Source organism: Octopus bimaculoides, chromosome 10 (assembly GCF_046866305.1).
Source record: "Octopus bimaculoides isolate indiv1 chromosome 10, ASM4686630v1, whole genome shotgun sequence".
NCBI lineage: Eukaryota > Metazoa > Mollusca > Cephalopoda > Octopoda > Octopodidae > Octopus > Octopus bimaculoides.
The window spans coordinates 77764977-77787713 of record NC_142937.1 but is presented as its reverse complement, the minus strand read 5'-3'; the positions used below and the strand labels follow the sequence as shown (position 1 = coordinate 77787713).

General features: G+C 36.6%; 1 protein-coding gene across 1 annotated transcript in view; it reads left to right on the top strand.

Annotated features, from left to right (window-relative positions):
• Window positions 1–5470: 5470 nt before the first annotated feature.
• The window catches only part of LOC106882182 (succinate dehydrogenase [ubiquinone] flavoprotein subunit, mitochondrial), a 55763-nt gene continuing 38496 nt past the window's right edge, over window positions 5471–22737 (top strand). The window contains exons 1-3 of the mRNA XM_052971309.2: window positions 5471–5561; window positions 17338–17433; window positions 21541–21702. Coding sequence (XP_052827269.1) covers window positions 5475–5561; window positions 17338–17433; window positions 21541–21702 — 345 coding nt within the window. The 5' untranslated portion in view covers window positions 5471–5474. The remainder of the gene's footprint in view (window positions 5562–17337; window positions 17434–21540; window positions 21703–22737) is intronic.

The following is a 22737-nucleotide window of genomic DNA, read 5'->3' as shown; positions in this document are numbered from 1 at the left end:
GGTGTGAATTGAGGAGGATTTGATTGTGATTTCTAGCAATCTGAGCAACTGCATTGAAGCTATTGCATGATAAATGTGTTGCAGTTAGAAAAAAAAAAGCCTTTCCATACATACACACAAACACAAAATGACAATTTCCTCATAGGGAAAAAGAAAATAGCATACATATGGATAGTTAACATTATCCATTAGGCCACTCATGTGTGTACCTCGTCTGTCTATATATTCTGAGTTCAAATTCCACTGAGGTTGACATTGCCTTCCATCCTTTCGAGGTTGATAAATTAAGTACCAGTTGCATACTGGGGTTGATGTAATCGACTGGCCTCCCTCCCCCAAAATTTCAGGCCTTGTGCCTAGAGTAGAAAAAAAAATAGAAGTGAAGTTTCCTAGTTCAAATCCAGCCTGGCTCAGTGTACATATTCATGGATTAAGACACCTGATGATGAGAACTGAACCAATCAAAACGCAGTCATTGTTGTCATCATGTATCATATGCAGCACATTGATGACACTATGATAAAAGTGTTCCCAATTAATTGCAAGTTCTATCAGATCAAGCTATAGTGTTACTTCGTTCTGACTTTCTCATAATGTTTTTTTGACAGAGATATTGGGGTGGTGTCATTGCCTTCCCCAACTGAAGCTCATCCAGCCCACAAGGAGCTCATCCAGCCTTCAGATTAGTCTTGTTTTCAGTCCCGTTGAGTGTCCAGAAACCCTTCTCTCAAGAGTAGCCAATTCAGTCACTGATCACCTGACTATGGAACAGGCAGTACTTGTTCACATGGTACCAGTAGCAGGTCTTTTCAGCCTGTGATGAGATCCTGATCTGACTATACAAAATGTAGTATAAACATGAAAACTCTAAATATCAGGCACAGGTAACCTTTTCCAAGAAGCATACAGGGATTTATCTCCCGTCTAGTGATATAAATGAGTACATTTTGCACCAAAGGCCAATATGAGTTTTCGGATCTTTTTTAAAACGGGGGCCACATTTTTCATTAACGAAACACTTTGAAACTTGGAACACTGGTAGAATGTGTCATATAAAACATCTTTTTCTCTTAGTCTTCTTTAAAAAAAAAGAAATCCATAAATTATTCCATGTTAAAGTTGTCGTATTTCTGTAATTTCAACCAATCACTGACGTCCATTCAGCCGATATACATTAAGTGCCAACTACATAAACAAACGATTCTGAAACAATTAATCCTAACCCTAACCCTAACCCTAACCCTAGCGTTAGGGTTAGGGTTAAAGCAAATTTAAAATGAAAAAAGCAAATAAAACGAAGAATCGTTTGTTTATGTAGTCGGCACTTAATGTATATCGACTGAATGGACGTCAGTGATTGGTTGAAATTATCGAAATAAGACAATTTTTTACATGAAATAAATTCGAATACAAAAATATTTTTCTGTTCTATAACACAAAATAGATAAGTATACGAAGTTTGAAAGTCTTTCCGTACCAAAAACACTACGTAAAACATTAATGAAAAATGTGGCCCCCGTTTTAAAAAAGATCCGAGTTTTCTCATGGTAACTACCATGGTGTAGTTTGTTCTTACAGAACGTCCATGTTTGAGTGGGGATAAATATTAATGCTCGGTATTAATACTACCTTTCTCGCTAATATATATTATTTTACAAGCACAGTGGTTAATTATCACGCCAGCGTCTTTTTTGCACTGTTATTCTACATGTTACTGGCAGGGAAATGAGTTGCTACTATCTCTTGTTGCTGAGCATCCATCATTGACAAAACCAAGGAAGGTTGAAATCTGGAGGTGGTGGGGATTTATCTTTCCCTCTAACAATATAAGCAAGTGTGCATTTTGCACCAAAAGCCAATATGAGAGTTTCTCTCATGATATTTAACACAGTATAGTTTGTTCCAATAGAACATCCACATTTAAGTGGGGATTAATAACATTAGGGTGCTGAATTGATAAAATTGCAAGAGCATTGAACAAAATGCCATGTGGTATTTATTTGGTTTATCACATTCTAAGTTCAGATTTAGCTTAGGCTAGCTTTGCCTTTAATCCTTCTGGGATTGGCAGTGGATTGACAGAATTGTTAGAATTGGACAATGTGTAGGCTCAGCAGCATTCTGTGTGTCTTTATGTTCTGAGTTCAAATTCTACCAAGGTTGACTTTGCCTTTCATCCTTTCAGGGTCAATTAAATAAGTACTAGTCAAGTACTTGACTAGTACTTATTGGCATACTCCTTCTAAAAAAGCAAAGTTGACCTCGGCAGAATTTGAACTCAGAACGTAAAGATGGACAAAATGCCACTAAGCATTTTGCCCAGCATGCAAATGATTCTGCCAGCTTGCTGTCTTAGTTGAAGACGTGATAATAAAAAACAAAAATGATGATCAACAAAGCAGTTTCACTAGAAAAGAAAAGAAACTGTGAGCAGACTGTCTATTCTTCTGAGATTCTGTGAAATGTTCTACACTTATAACCATTGTGCTTGTTGGTGTTTAAGGCTTTCAATTTATTAGCATTTACATTTGTATGCTTTGTACATAGAGCTCCATTGAAGCTATGACACAATGCGAGAATTGAAAGCCTCAGAAGAGGAAACCAGCCTTGTTGATGTAGGTTTTATTTTCCATTCTTTATACTTGAGCATTTAAGATGGCAGTTGGAAATGCACTGTTGATGTTATTTAAGACTAAGCATTAAGAAGTGCTTACACTAGAAAGCTTCACATTGGAGGCTCCATAAAGGCTAAGGCTACTGGCCTTCCTTCTGTTACCAAGCCATTAATATTACATCTTTATAAGCACAGGCATGGCTATGTGGTAAGAAGTTTGCTTCCCAACCACATAGTTTTGGGTTCCCATTGTGTAGCATCTTGGGCAAGTGTTTTCCACTATAGCCTTGGGCCAACCAAAGCCTTGTGAGAATATTTGGTAGACAGAAGCTGAAAGAAGCCTAGCATATATATATATATATATATATATACACATATATATATATACATATGTATGTATGTGTATGTAAGTGTGTGTGTGTCTTTTCGTCTGCGTTTATTTTCCCCACTCCTCATTGCTAGACAACCAGTATTGGTGTGTTTACATTTTGGTAACTTAGCGGTTTGGCAAAAGAAGCCGATAGAATAAGTACAAGCTTCAAAAAATAGTACTGGGGTTAATTTGTTCGACTAAAATTCGTCAAGGCAGTGTCCCAGTATGGCTGCAGTCCAATGACTGAAACAAGTAAAAGATGAAAGATAAAAAAATGTTTTTTTCTTTTTGAAATTTATGCTACTGGTCACTCTGGATTATTTCTCTAAGCTCATTTTTGTTTTAATTATTCAAATTACTCAAGACCATGTTTTCTACTATTTTTTATAAATGTTTAAGTTCTTTGGCTGCTGCAGCCAAGGCTGGGCAACTGTTGTCTTCATGATGTTCTTTGAAGCAGAAATATTTGTCTAGTCTTGTATTTTATTCATATCCAAGAAGAACAAAACACCTGATGACAAACAGTGATTAAAGTGATATATTGTGACAAGTAAATACTAAAACATTAATAATTTCAAAAGAGATTTTAAGTAATAATACACATTTAATACACCTTCTGTGAGTCTTGATACAATTTCAAAAATTATGCCATGTATAAACCATAGATGCTGATGCCATGTAAGAAGCACCGGTGGTAGTGCTATGTAAAAAGCACTGGTGTTAGTGTCACATAAAAAGGTAATGGTGTTGGTGCTATGTAAAAAGCTCCCAGTACACTCTGTAAAATGATTGATGTCAGGAAGGGCATCCAGCTGTAGAAATCATGCCAAAATAGACAATGGAACCTGGTGTGGATCTTGTTCAAAACGGGGGCACCAGTTTTCATTTATGTTTTATGTAGTGTTTTTGGTACCGAAAGACTTTCAAAAAAATTTTTGTATTCGAATTTATTTCATGTAAAAAATTGTCTTATTTCGATAATTTCTACTAATCACTGACGTCTATTCAGTTGAAAACAGTTAGCGCTGTAACGGTGTATATCGTATTAATCCCCGTTAGTTCTGACATTTCAACCCTAACCCTAACCCTAACCCTAAAACTAAACCTAACTCTAGAATCCGAACTCTAAAATTGTTACACACATAGATACGCACAGCGTAATTTATTATATAAACAACATATGCGTATAAATTACGATTAAACCGGATGAAATATGTCACAGGGAATAACATTTTTATGACCGGTAGGCAGTAACTCTATTCAGCTGAATAGACGTCAGTGATTGGTTGAAGTTACAGAAATACGACAACTTTAACATGAAATAACTTGCGATGTACGTTTTTTTGTTAAGAAGACTAAGAGAAAAAGATGTTTTATATGACACATTCTACCAGTGTCCCAAGTTTCAAAGTGTTTCGTTAAGAAAATACTGGTGCACCCGTTTTGAACAAGATCCCCTGGTGTGACTCGTTTCAAACCATCCAACCTATGCCAATATGGAAAACAGACGTTAAATGACGACAATTTGTTTCAAAATCAAATAACGAATAAGGGAATAAAAATGAGGAAAAGATATAGTGTGAATTTTAATTTTTTCATTGGTAGTTCACAAGTCTGAGTTGGCTGCTTAAAAAAAACAAAACAATGATTACCCAAATCCTTTCTTTTGAGTTTCATATATTTTATTTAACCTGCATCGTTTATATTTACATTAATTGAAGAACATTAATGAAACAACGAACAGACAATATTATGAAAATTGTTCGTAGATACTGAAGATCAAGTTTGTAAAAAGAATTAAACTATCAAATATTAAGCAATGTGTGCTTTATTCGACACTACCATTCAAAGTTGCTACCTTTTGTTGAACATGATGTAAACGCTGAACATGACATAAGCATGTCAAGAAATGTGAATGAGAGCAAGAGACCAACTCATTAAGCAAAGTGACAGGATTTCGTGCATAATGCTGCGTGGCTCTAGTCTGATGTTGAATTGACCAACTTTTTATAACTGTAAGCCAAATTTCCCAGAACTTTTGTTCGCTCTCTTTGGCAGGAAAACTCGCCACATCAGTGCTGACTGGACAAGCCATATCCACGCAGGCGTTAATGTCTTTTATGGCAACACACTGTCTGTTATATGGTTGGTCATGGGCCCGAGCTAAGAAAATTTGAGAGAAAGGGTTCAAAATTCTCCAAAAATCTGCCTTACTACAAAGAGAATACAGACAAAAGAAAAAGGGAATAAAAACGAGAAGATGTAAATGAAACGAAGAAGAAAACGAAAATAACATTAAGAAGGAAAAAATGCTCATGAAAACATAATAAAAACACATTTACATGACAAAAACGAAGAAATATGGCGCAGAAACTTTTTCATTCAATGAAACAACATTAAATTTCTGTGATACTTCTGTACATCCATAAACCAGAAAAGTATATCAGTAGATTCTATAAAACGAACTCCTAAACAACACAATTACGCATGCGTCAAGTTTCATTTCGTTTGCTTGACATGGCGTTGTTACTGCAGTTTAGTGCTGGGACCCGCAACCTTTTATTTAAACATTTGGTAAGGAGCATGTAAATTTATAATATTTGTCATTTACTTCTGTACTTTTGCTGTGTTCTTTTTCTTTAGTTCTAGCATTGCAACTGCTTACAAAACAAATTTTTATGGGGAAGGTTGCGTGGTGTGATTCCAATAACATCTGAGATCTGCTCGTTCTTACTCCTGTAGCTTTTGTCAAACAAGCAACTTACATTAGCTGTATAATATATGTAAGATAGATAAATAAATAGAAAGATAGATCGATAATTGTATAGTATCCCTGGTCAAACTAAAGGGTTTGACCCGGTGGGAAATAAAAAAATAAAATATTCTAATAGGTGTAAAACAACTTGCTGGGAACGAGTGTGTGTGTGTCTGTGAGTGTCTGTGACGATGTGAATGTTCCGAGTCTCCCCCCCCCCGACCCCCGTTCGCGAGCGTGCATTTTTTCCATCATATTCGTTCCCAGCAAGTTGTTTTACACCTATTAGACTATTTTATTTTTTTTTTATTTCCCACCGGGTCAAACCCTTTAGTTTGACCGTATCCCTTTGTTTTATTTATTTATTTATTTTGCATACATCATCTTGCGGTGCACCTGGGACACCTCGTTATTGATATATTTATTTACGTAACCGGACAACGATTAAAAAGTCGACCTTCGTTTCTGTTATATACCCCTAGAACATTGCAGGACGCACATACCTTTTAGATATTTACTACATAGCCAACAATGCAGTTATTCTACCCCCATCCTTGCGAGATTAATTTTTATATTTTCCTATTAAATATAAAGTTAAATTTTCGCAACAGAATGGCATCTAGTTGCTATCATGCTTTCTGAAGGGCATTGGTTACGTAAATGAAATGTTGGCTATAATTCTGGGGAATCGAAATCAGTAACTCAGTTTTGTTAGGAACTTAGCTTAATCTGTTTGCGTCACTTATTTTGTAAGAGGAAGTTGTGATATTTAGTCATTTATTTCTTAAGGGTATTATCCGTAATTGGAAGTCAACACTGGGTTGCACCATTCATTGTTTTGTTCTATGTATTATGTATGACCATCGAAATGTAATTCAAATTAATTTCGTTGGTAGTAGAGAAAGAGGTTAATATTAACCGAGAAAGATATATGTGGCATTTATGCCTTTCCCAAGGGAAGTAGTGACATAATCGAAGTTAATATGACGATCTTTCGTTATGAACAAAAAATCGCCACTTTCCTTTGGAGTATCCTTAACCTGGATCTAGATATTAACCATTAATTTTGGTATTGTTTTACTATTACACTCGTCTCGTGTGAGGAATATAACCTCTGATCCGTGGATGTTCGGAATAGCTAACTACTTCATGGAGAAAGAAAAGGACAAGGAATTTAGTGACTGTTTCCATCTGTAAAATAATTGGTTTATGTTTATGTCCCCCCCCCCCACCATTTTTGCACTTCCGTTCCGTGCCAATCTCTGGCGTAAAACTACCAGAAACAACTAAAGAATACGCACACCACCCGTTTTCTCGTAACCCTAACCCGGCGAAAGTAAAGAATACGTCGGGTTTTTGTTACGCCGAAACGGGTGGTGTACGTATTTTTTTACCTCCGCGCCCCCTAACCCTAAACACCGGGTGGTCATATTCTTTACCTTCGCCCTATTTTCTTGCTTTTCTCCTTCTCCATGAGGTAGTGGCGACTATTTCGAAAGTCCATCGAGATTACACCCGTCTCACGAAACGGGTGTAATAGCAAAAATGTACCATAATCAACACGTTGCTAATTCGTAAATATCAATATTGATACTTTCCGAGTGTGCAAGTGATTTTTTTTTTTTCCTCGTTCATAAAATTTCTTACATTAATCGATCGTTCTCACACTGTTCGAACATTGCTATTGGCTGTTAGACCAACACTGCCTTGTGTCAAGATTAAAGGGAGTCTCATCGTGCCTCTAGGCCTGCTAGAAATAGCAGCTAAATCTTTAATTGGCTCCTTATAGATGTGACTGCGAAGTGCCTTAGTCAAAACGAAAGGTTGCCGATGTGACTTCAGATAATGTCGATAAAGGTGACTTTATATAATGTATTCTTCGTCCGAATAAGGACGAGATAGTCATAGCTGGAATCCTTTATGATTCTGAGGTTAAACGGCGTTTCTTCTTTGTGTGTATTGATAAAATTACTAGCTGCCACAAGGCAAACTAACAGTATTTATGAATTTACTGCATGTCGGTAACATTTGTGAATTACTCACAAAAAGACAGTATTAATAAAATTATTAATCAAATATATCAGCTGAGAAAAGTGTGATAAAAAGAATGAGCCCTTAGTTACCTTGTACTAGATTTGTTTCAGTTTTATCTTTATAACAAATCATTTAGTTTAATACATTATTCTATCCTTCCTGATAATTCTTTGCATAAGTAAAGGAATTGTTTTCTTTTCGCACCGAACGTAAGTGTCATCCCGTTGTCTGTGTTATATAAAAACTGTTATGTAACACATTCTTGACTGGGACGGCCGAATGACCTGCTTAACTCAATGATTCATTTTGGCATTAACAAAAATCAAGTATTATCATCCTGACCTTAGCAATTTTCATTCTTGGTTGTCTAAAGCTTTGGATGCAAAACCTTAACCGAACAAGGTTGTTTTGTTCTGTTTAGAGAGCACCATGTTAGGTACTTCATAGGGTCAACTGTTTAGCAGCTGGCTCTGTAATTTTAATAACGCCGTAATTTTTTTCTCTCTCTTTCAAGCATAAGTAAAAAATAATGGGGATGAGAGAAAGTTGCGATAGAAAAAAAGGAAAAATGTTAATGTTATGAGAAACAGTTTTTAAAAATCAAACGGATGTATACGTAGCTAACCTACAGTTAGAACTGTCGTAATTTTAAAAGCTGCACAATAAATTTGTTGAAGGTTTCTTGGTTCCTTGGTATGTTTAATTCCATTTAACTGCAATTTCGTAAGAGAATAAATTTTCTTTTCATTTGACTGAACGTGGATATGTGTACTTAATTAACGATACTTATTTGCATTATATAAGACGTGTTATGTAACGTTTCTCTTATCCTTGACTTGGAGGTTAAATAGCCTTAATTTTACGATTTATTTTAGCACCATCTTGATCAGGGGTCAGCGTACTGGGGGTAAATTACCTGAAGTGGGGGTAAAAATGAAATTCTTGGGGCTAATGAGGACTCATTAGACATAAGTCAAATTATATAAAAACGTGTTCCTTGTTACGACAGAAAATTTTCCTCTGGCAACTTTGCATCTGTATTGGACTTGTAAATAGATTCAATAAACCTTTTTAATTCAAAGAATCTATGATTTTCTTCCTTTCAAATCAAGGGGGTAATGTTGACGTAAATAAATATGTCTTGGGGTAATTGGTTAAAAAAGTTCCCTGACTCTCCTGATCCATGTATATTATTTACTATCATAAAGTGGAAAATCAAGATAAACCTACATTTGCTCTGTATATCGTAACCACTAACACTACTTAAGTACAGTGGTCAACTAAGTACTATACAAGAAGCTGACTGGATTATGGTAATCCGCGTGGAGCTTTCTCTCACACAATAGTGAGTTGTATTTCTAACTGTACACTGAAGATATATTTTTGGTAAATTTTTATTTTATATTTTACTTGTTTCAGTCTATTAGACTGCGGTCATGCTGGGTTCCTGCCTTGAAGAATTTTTTGTTGAATGAATCGACCCGGGTACTTTTATTGGTGAAGATAAAGAATATGCATGATGATGATGATAATCTTGCATTATCTCATAACTGTGAGATTTTGATGATGTTATTTATTTTTAGAAGGCTATTGTCGGGTAAGTGTAAGAGGCCAGGTGTAGCTGGTTTGAGCATAAAACAGGTAGAATATTTGGGCCAGATATGGTCAGTTTAAATGATAAAGGATTAAGGATGGGAGACCAAGTGTCACAGGTGGAAGCGTGTGGTTTAGTGGTTAGGGTGTTGGACCCATACTCCTAAGAGTGTGGTTTTGATTCCTGGATTGAGTAACACATGTTCTTGAGCAAAACAATTCATTTCATGTTGCTCCAGTTCACTCAGCTGGCAAAAATGAGTAATTTTGCGATTGACTGGTGTTCTGTCCAGGTGGGGAATATATGCGTCATGGAAACTGGAAAATCAGCCCTTGTGAGTCGGCATGATTTGAGAAGGAAGTCTAACCTTTTTTTTTTCCCCCCCAAATGTCATAGGCTATGGAGCTAAATGAGCTTAAGTGTGCTAGAAATGATAATTGTTATTAATAATAAAATATTGTAATCAAGCCAAATTATCACAGACTCTCAGTACAGACTTATGATAATTGCTTATAGTACATTAGCACTTGTGTGGAGAGGTCATTATTTCATTATACCTCTTTCTCCAGAATGCATAGCCCACACCTGATCTCTGTTTCATTTAATGACTTATGTTTAAAAACATTTTTTAACTACCTAAATAAGAAAAAAACAAACTATCCTTGAATGATGAAAGGAATGTTAAAACTTCATCTGCCTGTCAGCTATTTACAATGAGTGGGTGACAATAGAACCCTTATAGTGATGGCCAGTCACTGTTAGATAAAATGTTACAACCAAAAATACAAGTTTTAAATCTTGTATGGCAATTATGTTGACCAAAATTTGAACAACTATACACTTGATCTAAAAGAAGTTGAAATACAATTCTTCCATAATGTAGTTCATTTATAAATTTATGATTTCATACTTTCCAATATACTCCCACAATATAATACAAGAGTGGGCTGCAAAATTCATGGGCTGTCTATGAAGGAGTGATGCTAGGGCTTTGAAATCTTGTATGCATTAATTTCAGCTGTTCTTATTAATAACTGCATTATTTCTTTCCAAGTAAACTGACGTGAGACTGTTCAAAAAAGACATCAAAAGTAACTAGTAGTGACTTCTCTTGAAAATTGACAAAATTTGGCATTGTGCTGTTATCAAGTACCAGCAGAAAAAGAGTTTATCCCCCAACAACAACATTCATGCTGACATGGTTGCTACATTAGGGGATGACACTCCAGCTTTATCAACATTGCAAAAGTGGGCAGCTGAATTTAGGAGGAGAAGGGAAAGTCTTGAAGATGACCCAAGATCTGGATGTCTTGCAACTGCCACCACTGAGGAAAACATTGATTATGATGGATGACAGGCGATTGGCTATAAATCAAATAGCTAATGCTATTAGCATATCCTGTGAGAGAGTTGAGAATATTCTGCTCAGTGAACTTGGTATGATGGTTTCTTCTCTGTGGGTGTAATACCTTCTGATATCTGATTAAAAGTGCACCAGGCTGATCACATCATGGCAAAATCTGACATTGTTGGAAGCGGACCCAGCTGGTTTCCTTGAGTGTTTCTTAAGCCAAGATGAGAGTCAGCTTCACTTTGAGTCAGAGACAATCCATGCAGTGGAAACACTCTCTCCTCACCTGCTCCAAAGAAGGCCAAGGACATTTCATTTGTAGGGAAGGTGATGGCCTCAGTTTTTTGGGATGCAAAAGGCTTTGTGTTTATTGACTATCTTCAAAAGGGTCGCTCCAACAATGAAGACTACTATGCCAACTTGCTGAGACAATTACAAAAGGCTGTCAAAACCAAAAACCCAAGAAAACTGACGAATGGTCTTGTTTCATCAGGACAATGTTCCAGCATGTAAGGCCTTGGTTTCAATGACTGCTATGCATGACTGTGACTTTGAACTTGTTAATCACCCTCCCTGTTCTCCTGATTTGGCTCCATCTATTCCTTGACATGAAAGAACACATGACTGGGAACCAGTGTCTCAGTGATGATGAAATCATATCTGCTGTTGTTGACTTTTTTGACCAGCAAGATGAAAATTTCTTCACCAATGGGATACAAGCACTCCAGCACTGATGGAAGTGTGTGGACTACAAAGGGGACTATGTTGAAAAATAAAACCTCATTTGGTCACAATCTGTGGGAGTATCTTGGTCGACCTATGAGATTTTCAGTCAACCTTCATTTGTATGTATGTATCTATTTCCATGTGTGTGCATGTGCACATTAGTTTACATTTATATTTCTCCGAGAATCACAAGCTACAGTTGGTGATGTTGTCATTTCTTCTGTCAACAAATTGTTTTTTGCTTTTCACCTTTGAGGATGTGTGAAATAAAAGATATGTTACTTGAAAATCGAGTGGAGACCAACTGTATAATTGATTATATTTTGGTTAAGGTCATTACCAAATGGGATGTGAAGCTTGTATTTCTAGTTTGAGGTTTTGTGTCTCTCTGATTAACCACCAGGGTTGTACACCACTACTATGGGTTTGTTATATCCACTTGTGAATAGCTGATATGCAGATGAAAATTTAACATTCCTCGATGTTTCTCAACCAAGAGTTAGTGATGGGAAGGCTATTTGGCTGTAAAACAATGCTTCATTGTTGTTGCAAAATGTCCAATTACATTTTTCCATCTTAAGTTCTCAGTCCATAAACTTTTGCAACTTTCTATATTCTGTAGACCAAATCTACAGATTTATTGCACCTTGTATAGAAAAAAATGTGCGTGCGTGTGTGTATGTATATATATATATATATAATGACCACCGAGAGAACCCAGTTTCCACAAAAACTGTTTGCCGAGAGCTGCACAAAGCCGGCTTTCACGGGAGGGCTGCAATCAGAAAACCCCTACTTTCAGAAACAAATGTTGCAAAGCATTTAGAGTGCTAATTAGTCATTTGATGTTTTTAGAAATTCACATGTTTTTATAATTAAATGTTATTAGGAGTTGTATGAAAAATTAAAATATTTTGCGTATTGTAGAAGTATAACCAAATTTATTGTACATAAGTTTTAACAACAAAATCTTATCTGGACCTCTAGGGGCCATATGAACCACAATTTTAGATAATTAAAAAAGTGTTTCTTAATGTTTTAGCATTCAGATTACTTTGTCGAATGTAATGCTTATTTGTTACCTCCGCCTTAGCAAAGGTGGATGTATTGTTTTTAGTTGTGTTTGTTTGTCCGTGTACAAGATATCTCAAGAACTGCTGGATGGATTCGGATGAAACTTTCAGGGTTGTTTGACCTTGTGACTAGCACAAAGTGATTAGATTTGGGGATCGATCTGGTACTGGACAAGGATTCTGGATTATTTTCCCGTTTTTTTTTTTTTTTTTTTTTTTTTTTTACTTAATTTCGGGTTCATTATTAGTATTCTCATTTGTGAGAGAAGTCGAGTTTACTTCAGATATTCTCATTTTAAAAAATTATCTCTGGCTAATCATTGAGAGAACATTGGTGTTGCCTTGGCAGAAGTTTGTTCTTTCTGAGTGCTCTTGTTCATATTGCTTTGAATTAATCTTGCATTATCTTGTACCTTCAAGTTTTCAATGATGTAATTGCTTATTTTTAGAATGCCATCGTAGGATAGATGTGGGATCTGCCAGATCTGACCACTTTGAACATAAAATAGATAGAATATTTGGGCTGGATATGGCCTGTTTAAATGCTAAAGGGTAAAAAATAGCACAGTCATTAAATGTGAAGTAATTGTTCACGTGTATATCCTCCACTTCAAGCTTTTAGTCATAAAAATGAATTCGTCTTTTGCGTATGGAGTTAAATGAAGTAGACTGAGTTTATCCCAATAGCAAAAGACATGAAGATTACTCTATTTGTTGCTCATGTGTTAGATACTTGTGACAAGTGACTGAGACTTTTGGCAATATACCATGCTTGAGAAAACCTGTGAAGTCAAGTGAGATCATAGTCGTGGCTGATGCTGGTGTTTTGTAACTGGTATGTAAGAATCACCCAGTATGCTTTAAGTGGTTGGCATTAAGAAGGGCATCCAGCTGTAGAAACTATGCCAAATCAGATTGGAACCTGGTCCAGCTCCCCAGCTTACCAGTTTTCAGCCAAACCATCCAACCCATGCCAGCATGGAAAACAAATGTTAAATGATGATGATGATGATGATGAATTACAAATCACATGTGGATTATGTATGCTGGGGAAGGTGGTATAATGCAATGATGTGACCTCCTTATGTAAGTGCTGATGTACTCTAAATAAATTATAAGTTTCTGCCAATAGCCTGATAATTTGGCTTGTTTTCAATATTTTATGCTCATGTGGCTGCCTTGTCTATGGTGATCACTCTTCCATGGCTGCTTTGAATGCAGGGCTGCTTTTTCAGATACATTTAAAAATAATAATGCACTTTTTATACATGGGTAAATATGGTAGTTTAAAATTTCAGTTCATTTAAAAACCTAGGAAGACTTGTGTATTTATTCAAGGTGACATTCTCGCTTACCAGTTATCTCAAAGTTATGTCAGGTTGTAGTTTTGCCAGATTATGCATCTATCTATCTAGCAAATGTCAGAAAGCTGGTCCTAAATACTTTAAATGAAGTAATTGTTCACATAGATATCCTAAACTTCAAACATTTAGTCATAAAAATGAAATAGTCCTTTGTGTATGGAGTTAAACGAAGCAGATTTGAGTTTATCCTAATGAATGTGACAGCAGTTAAAAGACATGAAGATTATTGTACTCATTGCTCATGTGTTAGGTACCTGAGAAGTATTAAATATTGATGAAGATGTAAGAGTATTTACCAGATTAAAGTGAACAAAAACAAAAAAAAAAACAACTGTGGTTTTGAAGCAGAAAGTGATTCATGAATGGTACATTTTACAAAAGATCCTACAAAAGCAGTTTGTAAAACTGTCTAACCTATCAATTCAGATTCTATATTACTTGGATGTGGAGGGTGAATATTCTCAGAGCAGTGCAATGAATGATGCTGACAGGAAATATTAAAGCACTACGTGAAGTATTGCTTCCTCCCAATTGACTCAACAAGCAGTACTTATTGCATCCGAATGCAGAAATATACAAAGGGAAACATTTGGAAATGAATGATGTGGGCATAAGTGTGTAGTTAAGAAGTTTGGTTTGTGATTGTTTGTATCTAGTTATGTAGCCATTCATCTATCTGTCTAGTTACCCCACTCTCCATATAATATTTATACACAGACACAGACAAATAAACAGTTCATGTGATTCACTCAGTAGTTTTACGTTTGCAAATATGTGTGTTTGTGTTGACAGGGACCCCTGATCTCTTAACTGGTGGCCAATACAGAAACTAGGGATGGATGAGTGGTATATGAGAGCTGTACAATGCACAAGCCATGTACAGGGATGCTGTCAGTAAGGTGAAGGTTGGTAATGAGTATAGTGAAGAATTCCGGGTAGAAGTGGGGGGTTCAACAAGGATCAGTCTTCAGCCTCCTCTTATTCATCATAGTTTTCCAGGCAATAACAGAATTCAAGTCAGGCTGTTCCTGTCTTGTAATTGATAGCTTGGCTTTCTTTGTAGTTGATAGCTTCCACTACCTAGGTGACAAAGTCAGTAGTGGGGGTGGATGCTCTGAGGGCATGGCTTCTAGAATAAGTATATCCTGGGCAGAGTTCTGAGAACTCCTACCACTGCTGGTAACAAAGGGCCTCTTGCTCTGAGCGAAAGGTAGACTGTATGATGCCTGTGTGCAAACATCCATGCTACATGGCAGTGAAGCATGGGCTGTGACTGCTGAGGACATGCATAGGCTTGAAAGAAAGGAAGCTAGTATGTTCTGCTGGATGTGTAATGTCAGTGTGCATACACGACAGAGTTTAAGTGCCCTAACAGATAAGTGTACATAAGATGCATCAGATATTGGTGTGCAAGAGGGATGACTGTGCTGGTATGGTCCTGAGTTACGTATGCATGAGGATAGCTGTATGAAGAAGTGTCACACCTTAACGATGGAGGGAACCTGTGGAAGAGGGAGACCCAGAAAGACATGAGATGATGTGGTGAAGCACGACTTTTGAACGTTGGGCCTCACAGAGGCAATGACAAGCAGCTGAGACCTTTGGAGATATGCTGTGTTTGAGAAGATCCGGCAAGCCGAGTGAGATCGTAGCCGTGGCCAATGCCAGTGTTGCATAACTGGCCCATTTAAAATCACCCTTCAGTCATCGAGCAATATGTCATGCTTGAACCAAGTGAAATTGTAGTCATGGCTGATGCCAGTGCCGCCTGACTGGCACTGGCAACGACCTCGCTCGAATGTCTTTTCACATGCCTGGAAGGCGACGCTGGTAGCGATCATGCTCAAATGGTGCTATTTACGTGCCACTGGTTATTATTAAACACACACCTACACACACGTGTAATATATATTTAATGTTAAAACTGTATTATGTTTATAGAATCCGTCTTATAACTTAAATGTACATTATCATATTTTATGTACTTAATTATGTAATCTAGCTTACTATGTTTACTCTTCGTGAGGAATTTAGTTCAAAATATCAAGGACTAAAGAGGGGACTGTTACATTGAGTGTAGAAAAAACTAATTTCTAGGTACAAAAAGGTGAAGGTTATTTTATATTCAAAGATAACATTGTACTTGAGAGTGAATATAAGTAGTTCAGATTTAGATAATAAATTTCCTTTTTTTATCTATCATACAATATAACCATGTAAAACAGAAAAAGCAATACTATTACATATTAGAGCAATGCAGCTGATTGGTTAAACTGATTGTTTACATACTTATGAGCATTGGTGAGGTAATTCATTAAAACATTTGCACTTGCTGCCTTTCTTTTTCTTTTCTTTTTATCATCATGGTGTCAGTGTATACTTTTCTATGATTTCATAGACCAGGTGAAATTTGTTTGTGTATTTTTTTGACTGACGGATAATCTTTACTATTGCTCATCCTCACTTGTCTCCAAACAAAGTAATATTTCCCTAATTCTTCCAACACAAACAAACCAATGGCCAGATTGTATGTGTTGTTTTTTAAATAGTAGATTGCAAAACAAATAACCATACTTTTATATAAAAGTTGATTTTGTATACAATCAATGTGCAGTGTTAAGACAGGATCTCTCTCTCTCTCTCTCTCTCTCTCTCTCTCTCTCTCTCTCTCTCTCTCTCTCTCTCTCTCGCACACACACAGACTCTTCTTTCAGTTTCCATCTTCCAAATTCACTTGTAGGGCTTTGATTGGCCTGGGGCTATAGTAGAAGGCACTTGTTCAAAGTGCTGTGTGTAGGACTGAACTGGAAACCACATAGTTGGAAGGAAACTTCTTAACCATACATGTTTCTACTATATTTTTTGTTGTTTCTTGTAGTAGAGATAAATTGGTTTGTTGGCTGAATTGTTAGACAAACAACTGATAAGTTGTGAGTTCAAATCCTTTGCAAATTTTTCTTAAGGAGATATTTTTATTATACATTTAGGTCCTTCAGATGTACTCCACCATGTCAATTGTTTCATGATGTGTATTTTGGCTTTGCTACTTGGTAGATCTAAATTCTCATGAAGAATTTTATCCTTTTGAATATAACCATTTACTTTGTCAATAACTTTTAGTGCTATTTTAAATCATATCAATGAAACTATATGCATTCAGAAACCTTTAATTCCAATGAAACTTCTCTTATCCAGCATTTATTTTGTTTTTAAATTAAGAAGATATAGGTTGATGGAATCTACTTCAACATTGTATTTTCTAAGTATTACTGGAAATAAACATCTGCAATTTGTTTCTAATTGATCAATCATCATCACCATGACAACATAATTGTGTTTCTCTATAATCATGAAAGTTGTTTGCCAATAACGATTTAAAAAATTTTTTTGATTGACTTGATTTCTCTGAGTTTTGATTTTTATTCTAATGAGTTATCTATATTGTGATTTCAGGTGAAACCATCCGTAGCTTCAGCATCTCAAACTCGTGATTTCCACTTCAGAATCCATGGCCGTAACACTGATGCTAAACACTCTGCATCAGCCCAAGTAAGTTTTGCTTTTTTTTCTTTTAACTTCACTGAAATGATTTCATGTTAACAAAGGAGCCTCTCTTTACTTGACCTAACTTCTCTCTCTCTCTTTCTCTCTCTCTCTTTCTCTCTCTCTCTTTCTCTCTCTCTCTCTCTCTCTCTCTCTCTCTCTCTTTATATACTAGCAGAAATACCCGGCGTTGCCCGAGTTAAAGAGAATAATGAAATCTAAAAACGCCGTCTAGACTACGCATCATCTTTATATATAGAGATGTATATACACACACGCACCCAAACACACGTATATATATGTATATCAATATAAATATATGAAAGTCAATGGAGTTTCGTAAAAGAAGGTGATCATGTACATACTTTCTTGCTGTTGTGATTATAACACCTCATTGTAAACTATGTTCCTTGTTTTCCCTTGTGGAGCATATACAAATAGGTTTTTTGTTGCTGCCCACTCTTGAGCAGCCAACATACAGTTGTCCATGTGAGAAGCAGGGCTCTTCCAAGAGAAGACCAGCTACAGACAGTGTTTGACCCTGATATTTGTTTATGGACATGGCAAAAGTCACACGAAGGGGGAATTGTAGTCTTCTGAATGTAAAAGGAATGTCTGCTCCTGATGGAGTAAGAGGAATTCTTGGAATAAAGACATCATTCCCTTTTGCACATCCAGAAAGAATGGTAGCCTCGATAACGTGTGACATCATTTTCTAAATAATGCTCATCTGTTATGTTTGGGTTAAAATTTCATCAACATCAAAAATATATGAATTTTCATGGGAGTTATGGCCGTTATGCAAAGAATATAATTTCCAAATTTCATAAAGATCCATTCAGTACTTTTGACGTAGTTTTGGATAAGAAAACAAATGACTAATGTGTGTGTTTGTGTGTATGTGTGTGTGATGGGTGTATATATGTATAGATATCTGTATGCATGTATATATGTATATATGTGTACATATTACATGTACATCTATATATATATATATATATACATCTACACATATGTATACATATACATGTATGTATAGATCTATATATATATATATACATATACGTGTACATCTATATGTATACATATACATCTCTCTCTCTCTCTCTCTTTATCTCTTTCTCTCTCTGAAAGTATCTGTCATTACAGTATCGAAATGGTGTACCTATACATGTATATGTATACATATACATCTCTTTCTGTCTCTCTCTTTCTGTCTCTCTCTTTCTGTCTCTCTCTTTCTGTCTCTCTCTTTCTGTCTCTCTCTTTCTGGCTCTCTCTTTCTGGCTCTCTCTTTCTGTCTCTGTGAAAGTATCTGTCACTACAGTATCGAAATGTGATTGTTTCAGTTAGTGGAATAGTTTCATTTTTAAAGTGAAAGTATTTGACATGAGTGTTTCTGTTTCACTTTTGACACGTAATACTTCAATAGTGGAGGAGATATTATGTTGCCGTGTGCTCGAACTCTGCAAGAAGTTAATAATTTTTTTTGACTAAAACACAACTGGAACCCTAAGTAAGGCATGTGTAAAATTTGAATGAAATTGGTTGCGTAGTTCTCGAGTTTTAGGGATTCACACAGACCGACCGACAGACAGACAGACACACATTCTCATTTTTGTATATATATATATATATATATATATATAATTGTATATATCTCCTGACTGGCCTTTGTAGGGTTTTCGAGTGGGGTCGTTGCCAGTGTCCCTGGACTGGCTCTTGTGCGGGTGGCACATAAAAGACACCATTTCGAGCGTGGCCGCTTTCGTGCGGGTGATATGTAAAAGCACCCACTACACTCTCTGAGTGGTTGGTGTTAGGAAGGGCATCCAGCTGTAGAAACTCTGCCAAATTAGATTGGAGCCTGGTATTTCCATTTGGTTTCACCAGTCCTCAGTCAAATCGTCCAACCCATGTTAGCATGGAAAGCAGACGTTAAACGATGATGATGATGATATATGGCGAAATCGTGATGGCACCTGTACCAGTGGAGCACTAAGAGCACCGTCCGAGCGTGATCGTTGCCAGAGCAGCTGTCTGGCTTCCGTGCCGGTGGCACGTAAATATCACCATTTGAACGTGATCCTGGCACTTGTGCTGGTGGCACGTGAAAAGACATTCGAATTGAGATCGTTGCCAGTGCCGCTGGACTGGCTCCTGTGCAGGTGGTACGTAAAATACACCATTTTGAGTGTGGCCGTTGCCAGTACCGCCTGACTGGCCCTCGTGCCGGTGGCACGTAAAAGCACCCACTACACTCTCGGAGTGGTTGGCGTTAGGAAGGGCATCCAGCTGTAGAAACACTGCCAAATCAGATTGGAGCCTGGTGTAGCCACCTGGTTCACCAATCCTCAGTCAAATCGTCCAACCCATGCTAGCATGGAAAGCGGACATTAAACGATGATGATGATGATGATGATAGTAATAATATTAATAATAATCCTTGGATGAAATTTATAAATATTTTAATGCATTGCTACACGTTTCCACAAATCACATGTTCCTTAAGATCATAGTCCATATTCGTGGGATGATTACAGTACACTCCATAGTATCCATGAACACTGGGTAGATCATGTTCATGCATTCCTTTCTTTGGGCAAAATAACACTAACAGATGCTTAACTGAGATGGAAAGGTTGATTGGGGTATGTGGGCATTTCTGTGTGTATTTGGTGAGCATGAGTAGAAGGTATTGCCAGTTAGCATCATTAAGCTGTAGTTGGCATAATAAAATATCTTTTATATGCATATTCAAAATGTTTCCCAATACATATATGTTGTTGCTTTTGCTATCAGAAAATTGTTAGCACCATGTGTTGTAATCTTAATATATAAAACAGAGCTTGTGTGTGTGTCTTATGGATTCAAAAACTAAGTTGCCAATTTTGACGTAGAAGGTAGCAAAAGATTCAGTGATCTTTTGGCCACCAAATAAAGCATGTTTTTTTACACGACTCTTTTTTACTACAAAAATAACCTCAAATATGAGGTCAAGTTGTGCACTTTTGAGGTTTTTAGCTAAGGGAGACAACTCTGCCTGAACGATAAAAGCATAATGAGAAATGTTTAAAATACATGGTGTTTTACCAAGGAATTATTTAGTGGATAATCTTTTAATGTGAAGTTCGTTATTTTGTGTAGCCTAGAGTTGCCTCTGGTGAAGCAGACTCATTGTATAGTTTTGTTTTTCTTTCTGAAATACAGTAAATCTCTGCCTTTCTTTTGATGAAAAGGTGTGTTTTAAGAGAGATTTGACTGCTATTAGTAGTAACTCAAGTGACCACAGACACACCTCTGTGTGTGTGTTTTGTTGTGGTGCAAAAAATACTTTCTCTCATATTTTGAACAATAATTTTTAAAGAAATTTGGACATCTTTCTTACTGCTAACCATTCGACTTCAAATTACAATTCTTAATTGTTGGAAGTCAAGTAGACTGAGCTGTACATATAGTGTTATCATATAGAGTGGAAGTGCAATATGAAGTCATTATCTTGTGGTTAGTAATCCATTACCTTAAATTTGAAGCCATTGAGTCTTTAAACATTATTTTACTGGGTAGTCTTTCGATTGTCGCCATGATTGGGTGCTACCTTCAAAAATTTCAATCTGACATTTATTTTATATATCTCTGCTTGATAACTGCTAACTTTGAGACATAGTGGGACACAATACTTGATTTAACAACAAATGTAAACAAACACACACACACATTAGGTGCAAGAATGACTGTGTGGTTGAGAAGTTTACTTCCCAACCACATGGTTCCATGTTCAGTCCCTCTGCATGGTACTTTGGGCAAGTGTTTTCTTCTACAGCCTTAGGCCAACCACAGACTTGTGACTGAATTTGGTAGATGGAAACTGCAGCGTTGTTCATCGGAAAATGACTGAAAAACATGTTTATGAGGAAGAGTTGTTTGCTTCGTACTTCTCACGTGCCAATTCTTCCCATAAGAAAGGAACAAGTAATACAACGTGGCTATACGTCATAACACCTGGGCAACGCCGGGGTGCATTACTATTAATAACTAAAGGGTGAGGTGGGTCATTTTTAGCTGGCAGTTAAAGTGAATGTAACTTATTTTTTTTTAATATTCTCTTTTCAGATAAGCCGGGACTATCCAGTCATTGATCACACATACGATGCTGTTGTCGTAGGTGCCGGTGGCTCAGGATTGAGAGCAGCCTTTGGTTTGGCCAATGAAGGTTTCAAAACAGCATGTGTAACCAAACTGTTTCCAACTCGCTCCCACACTGTGGCAGCTCAGGTAAGTTCTGTCTGAAACGACTTACTGTTGTAGTCTTAGTCTTTTTATTGAACAAGGAGAAAGTTAAGATATTTAACCACCAGATCAAATGTAGAATAAATTATAGAGATGGCTTTATTGTTATAATCAAAGATTGGGAAAATATATTTTCTACTTGTTGATGAAGGTGCATTGCTTGGTGGTCAGAGCGTTGGGCTCAGAATCATGAGGTAGTGAGTTTGATTCCCAGACTGGGCTGTGTGTTGTGTTCTTGAGCAAAACATTTTGTTTCACGTTGCTCCTGTTCATTCAGCTGTAGAAACCAGTTGTGATGTAATCAATGCAAAGCTGTATCGACCTTTTCCTTTCCTGTGGATAACATTGGTGTTGTAGAGAGGGGATACTGGTGTATATGGATGATTGCTGGTCTTCCATAAACAACCTTACTGGGACTTGAACCTCAGGGAGCAAACTTTTTAGCTGCAATCCCATGGTCATTCATGACCATTGGATTGCAGCTAAAACTGAATCTATCAACAAGTTGCTGGAAACTGAAAGAAGCTCATTGAGTGGAAATATGCATGTGTGTTTGTACCTCCTTGACTTGACATTGCATCAAAGTTGCAAATGATTGTTATTGTTATACAAGCACTGACATTCATTTCCAATATTCTGTGAAAACATGTCTGGACAGTGAGGAAATCTTTTACTTGTTTCAGTCATTAGGCTGAGTTATCTCCTTGAAGAAGGTTTAGTCGAATGTACTGACCCCAGTACTTATTTTTTAAAGCCTGGTACTTATTCTATCGATCTCTTTCGCAGAACTGCTAAGTTACGAGAATGTAAACACACCAACACTGGTTGTCAAGCAGTGGTGGGGTGATGAACACAAACACCTGCACATAGATATATGCATACATATATACATACATCCATATATATATATATATATATATATATATATATATATATATTCAATGGGCTTCTTTCAGTTTCCATCTGCCAAATCCACTCAGAAAGCTTTGGTTGGCCTGAGGCTATAGAAGAGACACTTGC